Below are 19,383 nucleotides of genomic sequence, written 5' to 3' on the forward strand. Positions count from 1 at the left end.
CAGCTGCAAGGGACAGGTGGTTACTACTACCCTTCTTTTGCACATATGCAGAGTTATTTATTTTCAACGATAAAGCTTTTCTAGTTGCAAGAACTATTCAGTAATCTTACAAACATCTTTTTCCAACCTGGAAAAAGTTTATCTGATAAGTGGTAACAGATTCTGAATGAAACCAACAGATTTTTACAAGTCCTTAGGCTAGCAAGAAAGGGGAGGGGAAAGAACAAGGAAGAATTTTACTTTCACACTACCTGCATGAAGCCATATTTGAGCCAGAGTCATCCAAGGATGCAGGGGACCTTGTTTAGGGGCACTGCTTTGCAGAGATGAAGCAACCTCAGACAGTGCTTGCTCCACTCTGGAAGCTGCTATTGATGTGGCATGGACTGAACCTGTAGAGTAATGAAAAAAAAATTACCATCATAGAAAGAATGAAGGTCACACACATTGCATAAAACATTTAATCGTAACCCTTTTCATAAGAGGTTTTACCCCAAACTCCTCAAGATTTAATTTACATGTATCATTTTAGAGAAGTTTTTTGAAATCTCAGGTTAATTTTCCTTGTTATGAAAGCTTTTATACTGGTCTGAAACACTCTATAAAAAAAAACCCACACAGAACATTGGTAACTATACCTCACACATTTTTGGGTTGCTACTATGAATATTCTCTATTATACCTGACACCTCATTTCTGGCAATGTACGATCCAAAAAAAGGTTTGTGATGGTACTGTACACTGTAATGTTCAGGTTGCTGCATGCATTTTGATGTTAGTAATTGCTATGTCTTTCCACAGAGTGCAATTAGAGGACTATTTTAAGGCTAATAAGAGTACCAAAAAAGAGAACTAAAATATACAAGATGATCACAACATACCCCATCACAAATACACAATTAAGCTGCACTGAATGTAAACCTTAGCTAATCAAGAAGCCTGAGTTAAAATGCCTTGTGGCAAAAAAGTCCCTTGCATAAAGAACATTCCCAAAGTATACTATGTAAAGGATAATTCTCATAAAATGAAGCATTTATGAGTGAGACTAGAATATCACTGGCAAATACTACCCTTTTCAAAGTACCGGAAATAAAAAAGCTTCTATGACTAGAGAATATCTAATGGCAACTGTACTTTGGATAGCCAATTACTCATTTTTTTTTTTAAATCAAGACTGAATATTTTAAGCTACACTCTTTCCTGCCATCTAAGCTTTAATGTGTCTCTAGTTGTTTTGTAATTATAACTGACTAGGCCTCATTAATAAACAATAGAAGTTAAATATTCCATATTGGATCAGATGAGAAGTCTTCTAAACCCATCAGCATACCTGTAATGGTCAACAATGGCAGGTACCCCAAAAGAAAGTATTGAATCCTATACAGGTTGAACTGCACCCCACAAGCTCGTCCTCATCACTAGCAGTTAAGAAATAAATTAAACCTTTGCTCTCAATATCACAGGTTTTCTAAGAATTTTAACAAGAAGGGATTTGCCACATAAAACATACATTCTTGTGTGACAACATAAACAGCAAACCAGAAAAGAAGAAGAGGAAGTTTGTCTGAAAGTGTGCATCATGTTTCCCTTAACTGACAGAAACAAGGGAAAAGCAGCACAGGATATAATTAGCATTTCATACCTCATTACGAACAACAAATTGCCCTGAAGAGCTGAAACAGTATCTGGCTGTGGAGTTTGCTTTCCTTTACTGGCTGATGAGACAACTCAAACTCCAGCCTGCAGAGTTGAACATTCACTAAAGTTTTTGTGTGTCTTATCTTTAAGGCTTAACTTCTGAAGAAATGTAAAAAGGAAGTCTAAGCAAGAAGCACGTGAAGCGTGTTCCAAGAAAAATACCAGCAAAGGTACCATAAATAAGCACTAGTGACCAGTAATCCTTTTCTTGTCTGACACCCATTTCTGTAAATGCACATCACTGCAGCCTGTCACTTGCTAGCCTTCCAGGGACTAATAGTGAAAGAACCTCCTAATTTTCCTGGAAGAATTTGTAAAGAAAAGGTATGATTCACAGACACAAAGGATGTCATCTAAACCCTTCCTTCTGAAAAGCAAGTATTCAACTTAGAATTAAAAAGGCCCTATATTTTCTATTATTTAAAGCAAGGACACTGGCTGCTAACCAGGCCACAAGTAATTTCATACAGAAAGTGTGCTGGTGCATTTTAAACCTCTAGTACATACGGTAATATATTATTAAAACTTTTTGTACATCAATTTCTCTATAAAAAAGAACTATACTGTGATAGAATTCTTATGAGTTGCAGTGCTACCTATATTAAAGTTAAAACGAAGTGGTTACCAAGTGCTTTCTATGGTAATTAACTCCTACCCTGGACTTTATTCTGAGTGGCAGAAAAAAGAAAAAAATTTTAAAAAAATATTTCTAGAAATTCTTTTTCAAAGTGTTATTATTCAAATTGCTGATATTCCCCATTTAGGAAAAAGGTATCCCTTAACATATTGCAACAATTAGTTCTCTGAAGAAAATACATACATAGACAAAGTAAGTCTTCAGGTGTCCTTACTTCAATCAAACTACTAGAAAATAGTTACCTCCTATCTTCACTAAATTAATACAGCTGATACAAAAACATATTCTAAATTAATCATGAATATTAACAATCTAAAATTCAATGTGGACCAAGTAACTGTTTTAGAAACTCAGACTGCAGATTATTCAACATAATCAACTAAATTTAAGCTGCCTCTGAACAATATCCCAAATAAGTGGATTCTTGGGGCTTAAGTTTGAAAATCGATGTTAAACAGCATACAAAGAAATTTGTGTAATCTTCTGCAGCGTGTTTGGAAATCCCTGCATTTGAAATCCTTCATGCTTGTAGAGAACTCAAAGATGTTGCAAAACAGCATAAGAGCATGACAATTGGGCTTTTTTGTTTCTTTAAAAACCTTCCTTGCAGTGTTTATTAAGAGAGATAATCAAGCACAGGGCTATACAGTTTCAAAAGGAGGAGGGATGACCTCTAGTACAGGCCTGCAGACCTAATCAGCACAGCCACTGTATCATTTATCGTGTTTTTACATCTTTGCTATTATTTTTTTTCTTTCATTCTTTCTTTCAGGGTTGGTTTTTTTGTGTTTGGGTTTTTTTTTTGTTTTGTTTTGTTTTTTTTTTAAATAACAGTAGTCTTTTGACACTGCCCCATCAGGCATCTTTCAGGTACACTGCACTCATGCTGACAGCTCTAACCCATAAACCCCTAAATGCTTCTTTAGTATTGCCACAATTAGCTGTCATCTGACTCACTACTGGCTCCTTCTGTTAAACAGAATTAGTAAGCTTTCATTTTGCAGACAACTAAAAATCATTTAAAGATCCTGTGTACTAAAAAGCTTTTTCCAACCTTCCTCTAAATTTTATTCAACCCTTTTCTTATTAGAACTAATTTATCTGAACTATTTGTTCCTTGTTCTAACCCAGGGGTGCCCAGATTCAGATCTTTATAGTCACATTACAATTGTAAAATATATAGTAATTTCAACTACAAGTGGTAAAGATACATAGTGGTTTGTAAGAAACTGAGGGTAAAAAGTGGATCTTAAAGTCTGATCAAGGCCTCACAGATCCTACGTAGTCACTTATCTAGTGGCTCCCCGTTGGTTTTGTCATAAGCTCTGCTCTCTCTTCCCAGCCTTATCTGTATTTTTCTTTCTTTGGTCTGTGCTCAGTACCCTCGGCCAAACACAAACATACGCTCACTTTCAGTGTTACCATTCACTCAGTTGTAGCTTCCTTCAAATGCTCAGATAGATTAGTAGTAATTTCTGGTTTAAAATTTTACCATATCTTTCACACACACAAATATCCTTGCTCTTCCCTGACAACTTCTAGACCTGCTGTTATAGCATGACACTTAAGAATCGAGAAAAAATTCCCTCAAAATACCACAAGCAGCAAAGAGTGTTTATTTTGAAATATAAAAGCATGAGGCCTGGAAAAGTAATATAACACCAAATGGATCCTGGCTACTCACTTTCATTTGTTTAGTTTTGTTCTGAAGATTTATACTAAAAGGCCTAAAAAGGCCAAGTGTGAAACAGCAACTGCCATTACAAGATCTAGAATTCACTACTTAAATTACTTCTTAATTAACATCTGGATCCACAATCACTTTGCACACTGCAAAGTGTGACAAACGGTCTTAATCATAGCAAGATGTTTCTAAGACAAAAAGGTATAACCTCCCACTCAAATTTCCTATAATAACATTTGTCCAGAATTTACAGTTTCTACTCACCATACTAACATATTATCTGCAACAACCATGTTATGTCAATGTTTCAATTCAATCTCAAATAGAAAACCTACCAACAGCCCTGTACAAGCACAATTTAACCAAGAAGTTATCTCACAGAAACCTTTCTTTTCCAAGTCACACCTACAGTTCAGCTTCTGTGAACAACGAAGTGTTCGATTTATTCTCGTCAGGCTTTTCTTAAGATAAATATTACAGGAAACCCATCTTTTAAATACCATTTACAAGTCACCCTACGTAAATAAGCATGTTATGACTTCAGTTCTTTCCTTGGTTATCTCCCAACAGATTCTTCACAACGTAGCCTAATGGACATGAACTAAGACATGGACTCTATCAGCCCTTAGCTGGCACGCAGGCTTGGAGAAAAACAATATCACTTCGCTATGTACATAAAATTTTCCTTCTGAAAATGAGTAAAAGAATGGACTGTCATCCTTCATGTTCATATGAACTGACACAAACACTGTAACAGGATTTCTTTTTACACCATAAAAGATAATATTAGTAAACATTTTTTATATTCATCACTTTTTCAGTATTTCAACATTCATATAAAGAAAAAAATGCTTTAACAGCAATGCTCATGCAGGAGAAAAGAGGAAAAACGCCATGACTTTCAACTTTACGTGCACACAAAAGTGGCAGTAAGAGTATTAGTGGTGTGACATACAGAGAACTCTATGCTTAAAAAAAGCAATTGCATGATACAAAGAGGCAGTACCTTCTGCAGGACTAATGCATCACTGAAGTGATGCATTTGATAAGATAGCGTGGCAGGTTTAACCAAAATTAACAATTTTTCCTATAAAATTCACTAAGGGTCTGAGACACCTTTCACAATCACAAATTACAAAGCTAGCTTATCTTTTGGTACAGAGGTATGCATGGACATATTAGTAGTCAGGTATGGACAGCATCATTCATAGAGCATCCTCTCAGCTCTTTGAAAAAGATTTTCCATGCTTAGTCACTGTCAAACATGCTGTTTTATGTATCTTTTTACTTTTCTTTCCTCCACCAAATTGGTCTTCTGTACTACCTCATAAAAATCAATGAAAAAGTGATCAATGAAAAAAAATCCCATAATTTACTATTCAAGGCTAAACACACAGCTTTATAACGTAACTGGTTAAAGAACGTTATTTCATATCCAGGTTAAAGCAGCAGTTATTTTTATTGATCTATATACTTAATTCACTCTTATTTAGCTTGTTTTCATAATTTCATTTTTTTAAAGTGTACTTTTAAGAGATTTATTCTACAGGAAAAATTTGTACCACAAGAGAAAGCAGTAATTTATTATGACTCATGACAGCAGTTGCAATGATGCATTCTGGACCACTGTACTCCTTTGGAACAGCAGCATCATAAAATCTTCTCTAATACAACATACTGGCAGCTTGCCATTATGTTATACAAGACCTTCCTATCATATCTTTATTTGCAGTCCTCTAGAAATGAATACTGCCTCTTTAATTATTAAATGCAAGTGTTAGCTGAGTGCATTCAGATCTCGTAAGATTACAGCCCTTGGGGTGACTGAATGGGCAAAGAGCATCAGCCTTGCTTTACACACTATCAAGCTTCCACTACTGATGGACAAAACCTGTACGTTTTGTGGTAAAGGAAAAGGTGATTTAAGTCCTTAAGAAATGAATAGAACTGCACAGTGAATACTACTTACAAACTGAAAAAAGGGAGTAAAACCCATGAAAGTAAACATCTGATGGATTGCCTTTGAACAGATCAAACCACAAATTAAAATCCAAAGTAAGAAGGAGGAAAAAAAAATTTTATATATATATATGTATATATAAAACCCAAGAACTCCAAGAAAGCCAGGGGATTTCTGATAATCTTCAAACTGTAAATCAGGTTTACAGGGCTTCAAAAGATAAAAAAATTAAGAAGATTACTGTTTACAATAAATATTTTCATAGAGCCTTTGCTACACCTCTAAAATCATGTTCCTGTTCAACAGAAATTGAAAGTCAAGTCAATAATACAAAGTGCCTTTTGCTTCTTTCACTAGAAAAAAAAAAATTGAACTTAACAAGATATAGAACATGAGATTTTTCAGCCCTGGTAACTATACTAACATGCTCTAAGCATCTAGGCAAACCTCTACTTACTCAAAGATAGAGAACTTTAATTATTTACACTAAACAAAGGACTCCAATCTCTGTCTTTTTTTCATGGTTCTGCTACTTCTCATGCATATGGTGGAAGCTCCTTTCCCTGAGGGTACTGTAGCTTGGAAATGGAAAACTTGGGCTTTACATAATGGAATCCATGCTTGAGCTTCTGCATTCTTTCAGTTTGCCTTCATTCTTGAGTGGGTTCTTATTAACTTGTAGCTTTGCAAAGAACAAGTAATTTAATGCTAACTGGGATGTACTGTTTATAGAGTAGGTCTGAGCAAATTCAACTCGACACCCAAACCTGTAATAGCAATCAATCAGCTATTCAAATGCTTCAAGAAGGAGGTCAGCCTTCAACTAGTTAAACTTCTGTAAGACACAGATTTCCCAGAGTCTAAAGGAAGCACCTTCCTTAATTTCCAGTTACAGGCTTAGATATGAGCTAGTGTTTTCAAAACTTCGGTCTTATGTCAGCTATTTTAATAAGTAAATTTTGCCAGTACTCAAAGATTTATTTTCTACATGTTGTTAGGAATTAATATCTTTGACATGATATCAGTTAAAGGCTAGGTGTCAAAATGAATTTCTTAAGATTGGATTATAGCAAGTGCAGTGACAAAGCCAGCACTATGATAAAGCTATGAGTGAAGGACTATTTAACAGAAATAAAAAGGACTTAAAAAGAAATGCCTGGAAATCTACGTTGATTTTACCATGCCACCTGAACTACTCTGGCAGCATTACTGTGCAGTTTGTATTCAAACAACAGGGAGATTGATCTTACAACATATTTAAATTGGCATCATTTCAATGAACAGAATGGTTCTTGACTTGAAATAGCATTATGCTGATTTTCACTGCTCTAATACCTCTGATTCATTCCAATATGCCCTACCTGCAATATGAAAATACACACTGATGTTTAGGCAATTTTTTCCTTCATGTGAATTTTCAGGGAAGGGTTTTGGATGCAATTAGCTACAGGTTTTCTGAAATCAAGTCACTAAAAAACTGTACAGATAAGAAGGAAATTCTGTGGAAAGAACAGTTTTGTTAAGCAAAAGATGCTAGCAATGGAAATAATTTACAGCAGTAAATGCTACAAAGCAGTCTTGGCCAATAATCTTTTACCAAACATCTATCCTTTTCTGTAACAGTCATGAGAACAGAGTATTAAATATGTCTGTAACTTTACCTCTTTTGGGATCAATAAACAGTCTATTCTGATGAAACTCTTAAAACCCATTCAGCATTTAATGAAGGGCATCTGAAAGTCCAGATTTCACTGACACTCTGTTGAAACTTAAACTGTTTAAATAGGGTTTATCAGTTATGAAGATTATCAGAAAAATATAGCACAAACTAACAAACGCATCAGGAATAGAAAGCCGATTTACAGTGAGAAGGTGTACAAGGTTCAGGAACTTGGTCACAGTATGCAGAGGCTGCATGGGGCCAGACAAAGGTATCTGGTTTAGGAGGAGGATGAGGAAGATGAGAAGATACAAACAGTTGGAGAGGAGACTCAGTTCTTGAGAGAGAAGATGAGGAAGTATCAGAGGCTAAAAAGCGAAACAAAGAGAATGATAAGGGTGTGGGGGGGCAGGAAAGAAAAAAGATCCAACAGGGTTGAATGGACTCACGGATGCCAAAAAATGCAAAGCATTTATTTCATCATTCAGTAAAATGGAAATGGCTTCTACATTAAATACATATCACTCCTTCTGAAAGTAACATAAAAAAAAAATACCCTGTACTCATATGTACTCTCCTTCCATACTAAACTAGATTAAAAAAACAGATTAAAGATTTTTTTCCCTATGTTCTAATGCATAAATTTGTAAAATATATCTAAGGAGAAATGAAGACCAAAGTTTAAAACTCAGCTACTATTGTTTCATCCTATGATAAACTAAGTGGACTACAACCAATACTCAACAAATTGAATAATCTGTTTTTAAAAAGACTGAATGCAACTTACCTTAACCAAAATAGCCAACTGAGTCTCAAGTGATTTGCATATGCGCATCTATCTATGGATATGAAATGTGTTTGCCTCCCTGTGAGATTTTCAGTGATTCATTCATCAAAAGTTTTATTTTTTCCTCCATATTTATTTCCTTCATCAATATATACAAATATGGGTGCATGGCACTCATGGCAAACCAGCTGAAATAGAAGGCAAACTTAAAGATTTACCAGAATTATTGATGAGGGCATAGAATTAACAGTCTAGCCTTGTAAGAAATCCACAATACACTCTTTTGATACTTCAAAGGTTACACAAATTTAAACTCCAATCATTTAATCATTTCTGATTATGGGATTGGTAAGAGCTCTATATAAAACTGGTTTTTAAGACCTCTTTTTTTTTCAACTTTCAGCTTCTGCTTAATTGATACATCTAAGAAAAAGAATGTTTACATCCATTACAGCTAGATGTATTTTTTTTTAAAAAAAGGATTTTAAAATTCAAATTGCAAGTACATAAGACTTAGATTAGAATTTAATCTCTCATTTCTTGGTATTTGCATTGGCCAAACTCAGACTAAACAGGCAAAGAAGATCAATATCATAGGTGGCAAGCAAAGTTAGGAAGAGGAAAACTTCCAAATGTTCATGTCTGAACAAACATATAAATGCATACACATGGTAGCATTATGCTGTATAAACAGAAGGGGAACAAACATTTCTGTAGGAGGATTTTCCACAAAACCTTTCCTACATACCCCTATTTTAACATTTGTTTGTTTATTTAAATGTTAAATTCCTTCTGTATTTCTAAACACTGGGGTTCCACAGAATTTGCACATGAGCTCTTTCAGCCTATAAAGATCTAACATCTCAACCATCTATTATCTACCTTTTATGAACAATGTTTTTTTGACAGTCTGCTTAAAGTTTTCTCACTCAAACACTATGGCAAGTTTGACTTCTTTTATTCTTATAGTACCATAACCTTTTAATTTCTGCAAAATTTTTATATAATCTTCTGCATGAAGAATTTTGGACAAAACTTGGATATGCAGCTTTTATATGTATACTACTGTATAGACAGTAGATAACAAAGCTCTAGTTCTTACCAGAATTTAAGTATTGGTATTGCAACAAGGTTTCTTCTGCTAAAATTAACAATCAAAAAAAAACCCTAAACAAAAATACCCCCCCCTCCCCCAAACCAGATAAAAAAGAGGACCTCCCCACCATATCCGCCACAATTACCTTTTATAAGAAAAATAATCAAAATGGGACCCCACATTTTTTATTTCCCATCTTGTCCTCCTTGACAGTAGAAATAAACTCTAACAACACAGCTGAGATTCAGAAAAAAAGACGAATTGGAACTTCCAAGAAAAATCAGAACATATGTATAGAACCTGTTTTCCAATCAAGATATTGGCTGCAGGATTTGAATCTGGGGCAGGCTTCTTGAAAACTTGTTTTGGATGAGGTTTCATCTTTACTTAAGGAATACACAGTCTTTAAAAAGCACCAATTCATTATGCTCTCAAGTGTGGCAGATATTAAGGACACCCTGAAGGTGTAGATGAAGAGCTTTGTGCCCCCATGGAGGAAAATCAAACAAAACCCCACAACTAACCACAAGAAACTTCCCACAACACCCCCCCACCCCAACAAGCACTTTTTTGAAGGCATAAATTATCTATCTATATCTATATATGTATACAAAGCCTTTAAAATCTAGTTACATCCTTAAAATGAAACGAGCTAGACTAGAATATAGAATTATCACTATAGAATGATATAATGTTATCTTATACATTTTAATTAAACAAATGCAAGATGATAGAAAATTCCACACTAGAGGCAGCAAGCTAAATTATGCCATACTTCAGACCATATCATACTGCAAGTCTTTGAAATCAGGTGACTTGATCTTTGTAATCAAAACTGTTTGCCACTACAGCAAGCACAGAACACTTTCTATTTGCTTACATGATTTCAGAATTGAGTGAACATTCAATCCAACTTTAACTTTCAGAAGTTAAATATCTAAATTGAATTTTTCTCTACTGCACATTTCTGATATTAAACAACGAGATACATCACACATCTCAATGTATCTTAATTTATGGGTCAATGTATTCTAATTCATAGGCTGGCAAACTTTCCCATAAGCTGTTTGTGTCAAAGTGTGATTAAGCAGGAATTCACATCTGAAAGGTGCCAGGAAAAGCACGCTACAATTTTGAGATAAAACCCAGGAAACAGAAAACTCTCAATATTTAGAATGAAAGTAACATACTGTAAAGGTTTTTGGAACTAGCATCATCATGGTAACTCCTTCTGTAATTTTCACAGAATGCATGGCTCACCTGCTTTTTGGTTATATGACTCTTAAGGCATATCAATTTGCATTGTGATAACTGAATATATTAAAACAGGCAAATTACATACTGTTAATATTTACTGACATATAAAAATCTTAGCTTTTATGTAGTGCACCTGTGCACCAGAATTTTTGATATGTATATCAAATTATCACAATATATAGGATTTGTAATAAATAAATTTTGCTTATGTCAAAGCTATGTCTACAGTAAGCCAACCTACCCATGTATTTATATTTTAATATGTATTAGAGATTTTAATGAATTTAATATCTTCAGGTTTTTTGAGTTTAGAAGTTTTCTGAAATTTTTTTGATTTACCTTTTAAAAAGAAAATATGTGCAAATACCAAATGGACAGAAAAGCATGAGCCTTTGGCAAATAGGCTAGTTCAGCATACTAATTTTTAGCCCTTGCATGACAAAATACCACTAAGCTCAGCAAGCTTCATACTATAGATGCTTTAATTTACAGAGAACATGGTCAGCAAGTACTTCATAAATAAAGAAGCAAAAATCTTATATTGCACAATGTCTATTTCCACTTACATGACAACAATGAAAATATTCTTTCATTTTGCAAAACAAAACAAAAAACTAATGCAAAATCTAGCTGTAGCCAGACCACTTTACCCATTTATTGTTCAAATGCAGTTCTTACCTGTTTCAGGATCACTGAAATCTGGTAACGTAATTGTATTAAGCTGTCGTCTATCAGCAATAGCTCTGTCTAACAGGCTGCTCCCACGTCCAGAATCACTGTAATGAAGTATAGAAATTGCAAGCTATTAAAATATAAAATTATATACTAAGATACAAGTTGCATGCTTGCCCTCCTCCCACAAAGGTTCTTGCTATAAAAGTTCTTGCTATGAACAAATTTAGTACCAAGCACCTCTAACCATTCACAGTGCATTAAGCCAGCTGCATTAAAACAGAATTAAGCTGAGCAAAACTAAATCGTATTTACTTCAGCAATCCTGTTTAAATAATTAATACAGCCATGAAGGGAATACAGGCTTTTAATTCGATTCATAGCTAACAGCTTTACAGAAAGAATTTATTGTACCTTGAACTTTTATATAATATGAGGCACACCTCTCACAGGAAGCAGAGATGGCAGATATAAGTTTGAAAATCCACACTTTTCCCAGACTGAAAAGAAACACTAAACTCAGGACATCTAATTTTAGGTAAAGATGTTATAAAGATGCCATAACTACATTTCACATAAAAAGGCATCACACTTCAGAGTTTTGGGGTTTCTTGTGGGGGTTTTTTTTTGGTTTTTGAGGTTTTTTTGGATATACACACACACATATTAACTGCCTAATGTTGAATTTGGTCCTGATAGTGCAGTAGTAGTAGTGCATCCTGAACACTTCCAACACCTCAGGAGCCTAAGCAGTAGCAGTGGTTTTCACTGATTGCTCCTGTGGACAAATGCACTTAATTTCTACTTCAGTTGTAACTCAGCATCTGTCCCTCAGGCTTCTTGTTGATATACTTGCTGGAAAACTAATTGCTCTTAGAACTTCTATTAAAGATTCAGTAGAAGAACAGGGACTGAAGAACTAAGTGCTCCTTTTCCTTAAGATGATGGAAGTATTGAGACACATTGACAGAAAAGTGTGAGAAGCACATATGGGCACTCTTTAACATTCTATGGTTAATACAGTTAATTTCATTTTTAGGATTGTAAATTTGGTATTATTCACTATAAATTAATACTTCTTTACAAACCTTTTTTTTTTTTTAAAAAATAGCACCCCACAAACTTAAAAATAATTAAGCTTTAAAGCAATTGGGCTGTTAGCCCTACTTAGCAGAGTGCAAACTTTTGTCTGACTCTCACCAAAGAGAAAAAACTCTAGAAAACTCCTAGCTTAAAGTAAAGCCTGACAGACCTTAATCGAAACTGCAAGACTGGAATTCAGTACATCTTTCTATTTGCCTTCTGAATTTGAACTGACAGAAGAGCAAGAAGCCTTTCAGCAACTCTTTAATAGTTGCAGACTTCAAAAACCAGTGAAACAACTTCCTTTCTTTGTACAGCTGTTATTAAAATGGTATAAATAAAATTTTGCATCACCCTAACATTATTACATGAGTGATTTCCTTAGAAAGTGATGGCATTATAGAAATCCACAGGAAACAGAAGGGAACTTTCTGGGACACACACTATCAGCTATAGTTGTTACATCAGTTAGTGCATATTTTCTGGTAACCACTGTATTAATTACTTCCTCAATCCACAAGCAATGACATTCCAAATGCTTCTGACAAGGAGAGCCAGGCTTAGCTCTCTTGGTACAGCACTGGCATTGTGGTTTGTTCTGTTTTCCTAATGCAAACTAAGAACTGGAAAAGAATTGAACTATTTTCTCATAAACTTCAAGCAGCAGGCTGAAGATAAATATTTAAACCTTCCAAGCCTTGAACCATAAAGTAAGTTTTAAATTCATATTAACCATCTCATGAGGAAAATGTCTGTGTGCCAATTAAAGACAAAAGAATTGTTATAAATCAGCTGAACAAAGGTAAGGCACAGTGTTGCATTTAGCCATTACTTTGTGTGATATATCTAGCTGTATATAATTTATTTTCATTATTAAAAGATTATTGAGGTCACTGAAGTCAAGTTTATTCCACAAAATCTAATCGTGAGCAGAAATATTAAACATAAAATACACAGCTTATCAAAAAAACAAGTTCTTATCTTGTTGGGAAAATGATACATCAAAATTAGTTTTCAGTCTAAATCAGAATAGAAAAAGATGTTTCAAATAAGCATAAAGGATATTTAAATCTTTGAAAAACAACATTCTAAAAAGGTTTCAAATGATTAAAAGACCTTTTATTATTGGCTTAAAGAACTATTAAAAAAGAGCTTCAGTTATTTTCAGTGGGAGACATAATTTTCAAATGTTGCTTTTCAACAAAATGAAGTGTATGTTAAAATTACAGAGGTTGGAAAATTCAAGTTTTCGCAAGAATCCTGCATAATCATTCTTCACTATATCTGGAGTGCAGTTGGGTGGATAGAACTTCCCCGTCACATTTCAGGTCTGCGTGATAATTGTTATCGCAGTCAGACAGATTGGATCACTGTTACACAATATCAAGGTATTCAGCCCTTAAATTTCACACAGACCATCCAAAGAAAGGTTACAGCTTGGTATCAGTATTTACTGTTTGATATAATTCTGTGTGATTTGTGAAATTTATCTCCTTCCATCATGACACTTATCCACAGCTCTTGTCCATTCTATTCTTAATTTGATTTTGTTACCATAAACCAGAACTTCAAGAAAAGTTTAAATGCCAAGATAAAAAAAGCAGTAAAAACTATTAGATGCAATGTAGTCTTCGTTAATTTTTCCACTTCAGTGTTCTTGAAGGAGAATGGTGACATGAGAGCTAGCAAACATTGCTGATACAGCCAAGAGTAAGCTTTAACAGTCACTGCTGGTGTCTGAAAGAAGCATTACTTAACATGCAGTAGCTCTTAGCACAACAACAAAAAAGTAATGACAAGCCATGATTAGGGCCCTGATCCGCCTAGAGGAAGTAACAGCAGAGATGGAAGGTGAAAGGTTGTGCTGCAGTGCATGCAAAGCCTCACTGAACTTAAGCTTACATGGAAATTGTAACTATTCTGTACAGCACACCATTCTGACAACTCTTAAACCCCCCCTCCCCCCCCACACAGCCAGCCAACTAAAATAAACCACCACCCACTAAGGTAGAAGAGAAATTCTCTCCCAGGCCCCTGCTGCTAGTTCAGTGACTCTGAGTTGAAAATAATTCATCTCAAACCTTTCTGGTTGCTGACGTACTTACTTTCTATAATCCCCACGTCCCGCTCCTTGCACCGCAGCGCAGTATCAGAGTCTCTCTGAATGCACTGTGACTGACCCAGGTCCCTTCCCAGGCTTTCCCTGCCAAATACTCCAAACTTTCCTGCTCTGAACTGCTCACTAGCTTGTTAATGAGAGAAGCAATCTTCCCTCTTTGGCCATCAAAGAGATGTGTGTGTTTACATAACTAAGATCAAATAAAGTAAGAGCAAAAACTGAACAGATAATGTTCATCATACTGCTATACAGGTATCTGATGCCACCTGGTACAAAGCTCTTCTTCTGCAGCATCTCTTCTCCAGAAACTGTCAATCATTCAAAGCCAGATACCCGAAAGTTTTGTTTGTCCTCCAGGTACTTGATAAACATGTTGAATAGTACCAGCCTGGATTTTGGCAAAGTGTCCTTCCCGTTTGTTTCACAGCTTATCTAAATATATATGGCAAAGGACCTTCACAGAAGCATTTTGGAAACCCAAATAAGACTGTATCAACTTATCCAAATACTTGTTAATGCCTCTGAAGAACCAAAATAGGTTCATAAGCAAGACCTCCCTTTAGAAAAAAGCCATGCTGACTTTGGAAGCACATCATATTTATCCATGTGACCTCTGATATTTCTGTAGACTTCATTAAAGTCTAGTTCTTCATTTTATTTAGCGAAAGTCCTTGAACTAAATTTCCACTACAGCTATCTCTCCACTAGACAATATAAAAGGCTCTATAACCCAGATTGGGTTAAAAAATCAAGACAATACCAGTACATTGAGCCCCATCAAGGAGAACGGCAGAATTACCCAATCTCTGTACATAGTCCTCATCACTGCAGAGTTTGTTAACTTTGGTGTATCTTACTTCACAGAACTCTGGGTAGTTTTTGCATGTCCATCAGCTGCTATCTTTGCACTTCAGTCTCCAGATTCCCAGAGGATTAGTTTGTTCATATGAAATACCAGACCACGTAGAAGCAGGACTGTTGACCTAATATTGCCCTGAAAGGCTACTGAGCAAGGTACCAAACAGCCTAGAATTCTACAGCATCTTACCTTGGGTTAGTGAGATTGTAGCAGGATTTCCAAATCTGGAGCATGTGTTTACAGGTAAGGAGTGCTTCATCTGGGCCTCTGCACAGGGACTCCAATTTGACTTTTGTAAACAGTAATCTAGTGAAAAGGGAAAGGAAATTAAGAGAAAGAAAAGAGATTCCAATTCAAGCAAAACATTTTTAAAGATAGTCAACATCATGCAAAACTGAAGAAAACAACAAAGACAGTGTTAATTTAAATTATTGTAATTACTTCATGAAACAATTAAGTCAAATATCTAACATCATCCAGGTAACAGTGCTTTTTACAAGATGGCCTTTTCAACTGGACAGAAAAATAGTTGACAGGATTTAAAAAAAATTTTTAAGAAGTTAAGCAAGACAATATAGCTTAATGAAATTAGTAGGACCACTAAAAACAGTACTTCATAAGTTGAAGAGATATTATCACTAAAGAAAATCTTTACTACTTTTATGAGAAATGAAAGTATTTTCCATCAACTGGCTCAGATGATAGTTATCTAAGATATAACTCATGAAACAAAACAACTTAGTACTGATGCAAGTTACTTCCCTATAATATCAATTTCTATTACAGGAAGTAGAAGAGGCTATACTGAAAAAGATACCACTAGACCAGATAGATTCATGGGAGGTAGTCAGCACTGGTAAGGTCAACAAGAAAATGTAGCTTCACTCTACATTATGTTGTCATCAGCAGGCACTAAAATTGATGTTTAACTTGAATTTTAAACATTTTGAACATTTACAAGTGACAACCAGAAGAAAGCATATCATTCATCAAATATTCAGCAAACTGTTCATAATGGCAGTGAACATGTTCGCTGGAAGCCACTATAAATTAATTCTGATTTCAAAGTTATGTTTCTAATGGCAGCAAGACAAATAAAGTGTATAGCCTCATAAGATGACGACTGCATATTCCTTTTACATTCCATGTATCAGTAGAAGGTTCTCCACAGAGACTGGGTAACTTAAGACACCTTCCTGGATAATTAAAGAATATAAATACAATGTGACAATAAAGGAGCTAGTCAATTGGTAGTCACATTTACAGGAGTCACAGCATCTGGGAACAGATAATACGCTGGAAAAGTACTAATCTAAAAGCAATTTTTAGTAAATAGCAAGATTAGAGAGCACAATGCAGGAGGAGAATATGCATATAAAACCGTTAGCCTACTTTCTGTTTTTAAACCCAGGTGTACTTTGGCATTTTATTCCAGCGCAACCTTAATCATTCTAAGTGAAAAATTTATATGATTGGTCATATGGTTTGCGTGGGAAAACTGAGAAGGGTGTAGAGGGTGGGCATGTGTGAAAGCTCAGAACTTTCTTATCCCAAATACAAACTTGGAGGCTGCTAATAGTAACTGCAAACTGCCAGAGGGTTTTCTCAAGAATAAGAAATGACATCAAGTGCCTCAGCAAGTTACAGTAGCTAACGCTTTAGTGTTGCACTGAATGTCCTTTGCAGAAACTACCCAGCATGTAAATCTAAAAATGAATACGCTACCTTAATTGTACAATGTGTTTGTTGGTGGAACTGAGGAGGAAACGAGAGGCAGGTCTAGTTAGTTTAAGACAATTAGCACCTGGGGATAAGCAAGGTAAAAAAGGTCATATGGAGTCTCACCTGATGTCTTGTAGAAATGCAGAACAGAGTAATCAGTTACACTTGTTTAGCTTTCTTCCTATCAGTAAATCAGATTTGAGTATACAGGAAACTATATAGATAATTTAAAGTCATATTTCATTTGGCAGAGTGGTCCTCTCTAAATATTCGTTTAACTGTGACTATATCACCATAAGAAAAAATGTCCAGGTCTGTCCATCATTTTACTCATGAGAGAAGGAAAAATGACAAATAACATCCCTCTGCCCTCACACTACTACACCGATTCTACCCTTAACACACACACACACACACACACACCCGCCACATTCCCTGCCCCACCCAAATACAACAAGATCTAGGCATCAAAACCCAAACCCAAACCCACAGGAATCCGCCTCATACAATCCCTTTCCAGTTTCTATGTATGTAAAAAGAAGAGAGTACTTTTTACAGTTTGAAGAGCCTATAGAAGTTCAACTTTTTAAAATTTGTAATCATAAAGCACTTAACAAAACTTAGGAACATAATAAATTCAGAAGCACTGAATTTACAAGTCATTCTAGAAAGAACATAATCGTAATATATTAGTCTGTACAGTTTACAGATAGACTGAATTTACATTAACAGCCTTCAAGCATTTAAGGCTTTTAGGAATTTTGTAGCAGAGAGAATGCACAGGGTCAGTAAATCACTAAGATTCAGCATGCAAGAGCTAAAAGAAAAACTGAGAGGGAGATAGAAAGGGAGGGGATTTGATTACTAAGAAATTACTTCAACGTGTACAAAATCGCAAGAGTCCGTGAAACAAAAATGTAAGAACCTGGACTATTACTGCAGGATTCAAGGGCAAGATGGCAGAAGACAAATATAAGAATTAAAGCAACACATCAGAGTTTGATGCTTTTTGATGCACTTGGTACACATGCAAAATCATCCCTGTTTCTTATGCATTATGGCAATCAAGGGGACTGGACGGTTGCACGTTTCCCAAAAAAACAAACAAGAAACAAAGTATGATGGAAAAATATTCATAGTTCTAATAAAGAAAGGCTAGGAAATTGTATCTAATGGGGAAAAAAAAAAGTACATGGTGTGGGATTATCTACACTAAACCAAAAATAATCTTTTGAATAGAAAAGGTTGCATTTATAAAGCCACACAGAGCAGTTTCTCTGGGTCCAAGAAATATTTTTGACCATAAATCACAAAATAACTAAGAAAACTGAGATGGGATGTTAGTAACAAAATGAAAACCTGCCAACTAAAAGTTTACTTATCAACTGGGGGAAAGAAGGGAAGAGGAAGAAGGCAATGGGCAGGAGGAATGCCATGTGACAAACAGCTCTCTCAGACTAACTTAATTCTTCCAAGTTCCCCTGAAATATGGCTGGAGATACGAGTTGATAACAAGATTAACAAGCTGCTCAGGGACAAGTATTATCAGGAAGGTTTTAGAAACCATGAGGTAGATCGTCTGAAAAATAATTTTCTGAAAGGTCAGATTCAAGCATCTCTGGAAACAACTCTTCTGGAAGACAGCCTGATTACTGGCAGAGAATTTTAAACTTTACAGGGACATTTTCACACCCGTTTTTAATACACTATGAAAAATGGTGAAGAATGGATAGAAACTACCAAGAGATGGGATGATGAAGATCAAGCTGTATGTTTTACGAGTATCATGAATTATCTGGTTGCATCTGTCTGTAAGAGTCGGAGGTTTAAATTACTGGCACACGTTTCAGAACAAAACATGACAGAGTAACCACAGCATGTTGGGACAGCACTCATAGCTAAGAATGCAAGTACTGAGGAATAGACAACATTCAAAATAGAAATGAAGAGCAGAACAATGTGTGTCAGCAACATGTCATATATACAAATGACTAAATTATAAATGACTAAACTATATATAAATTAATAAATAGATAACAAGAATGGAAATCTGTTTGGGTCAAATCCTGTGGGGAAGGGAAGTAGGTAAAACAGGTTCTGTTAAAGGCATTAAACTAATGGGGCAGTTGTTCCAGCATAAGTGTTTGAT

At 35.2% G+C, this 19,383-nt stretch overlaps 1 protein-coding gene across 9 annotated transcripts in view; it reads right to left on the minus strand.

Moving 5' to 3' along the window:
• TTC7B (tetratricopeptide repeat domain 7B) overlaps positions 1 to 19,383 on the minus strand; it is a 146,552-nt gene that overhangs the window by 35,890 nt on the left and 91,279 nt on the right. For 7 of the 9 annotated variants that reach the window (XR_012623327.1, XM_074824933.1, XM_074824928.1 and 4 more), the window contains 5 exons: positions 15,702 to 15,818; positions 11,458 to 11,555; positions 7,843 to 8,007; positions 5,989 to 6,039; positions 252 to 392 (listed from right to left, as the gene is read on the minus strand). Coding sequence is in view for 8 of the 9 variants with exons in the window: in XM_074824933.1 (XP_074681034.1) it covers positions 252 to 392; positions 5,989 to 6,039; positions 7,843 to 8,007; positions 11,458 to 11,555; positions 15,702 to 15,818 (572 nt within the window). In the remaining variant the exon portion in view is untranslated. The remainder of the gene's footprint in view (positions 1 to 251; positions 393 to 5,988; positions 6,040 to 7,842; positions 8,008 to 11,457; positions 11,556 to 15,701; positions 15,819 to 19,383) is intronic. The other 2 variants (XM_074824930.1, XM_074824931.1) reach the window with 2 other exon arrangements.

The sequence above is a fragment of the Strix aluco genome, chromosome 4 (genome assembly GCF_031877795.1).
Source record: "Strix aluco isolate bStrAlu1 chromosome 4, bStrAlu1.hap1, whole genome shotgun sequence".
Taxonomy (NCBI): domain Eukaryota; kingdom Metazoa; phylum Chordata; class Aves; order Strigiformes; family Strigidae; genus Strix; species Strix aluco.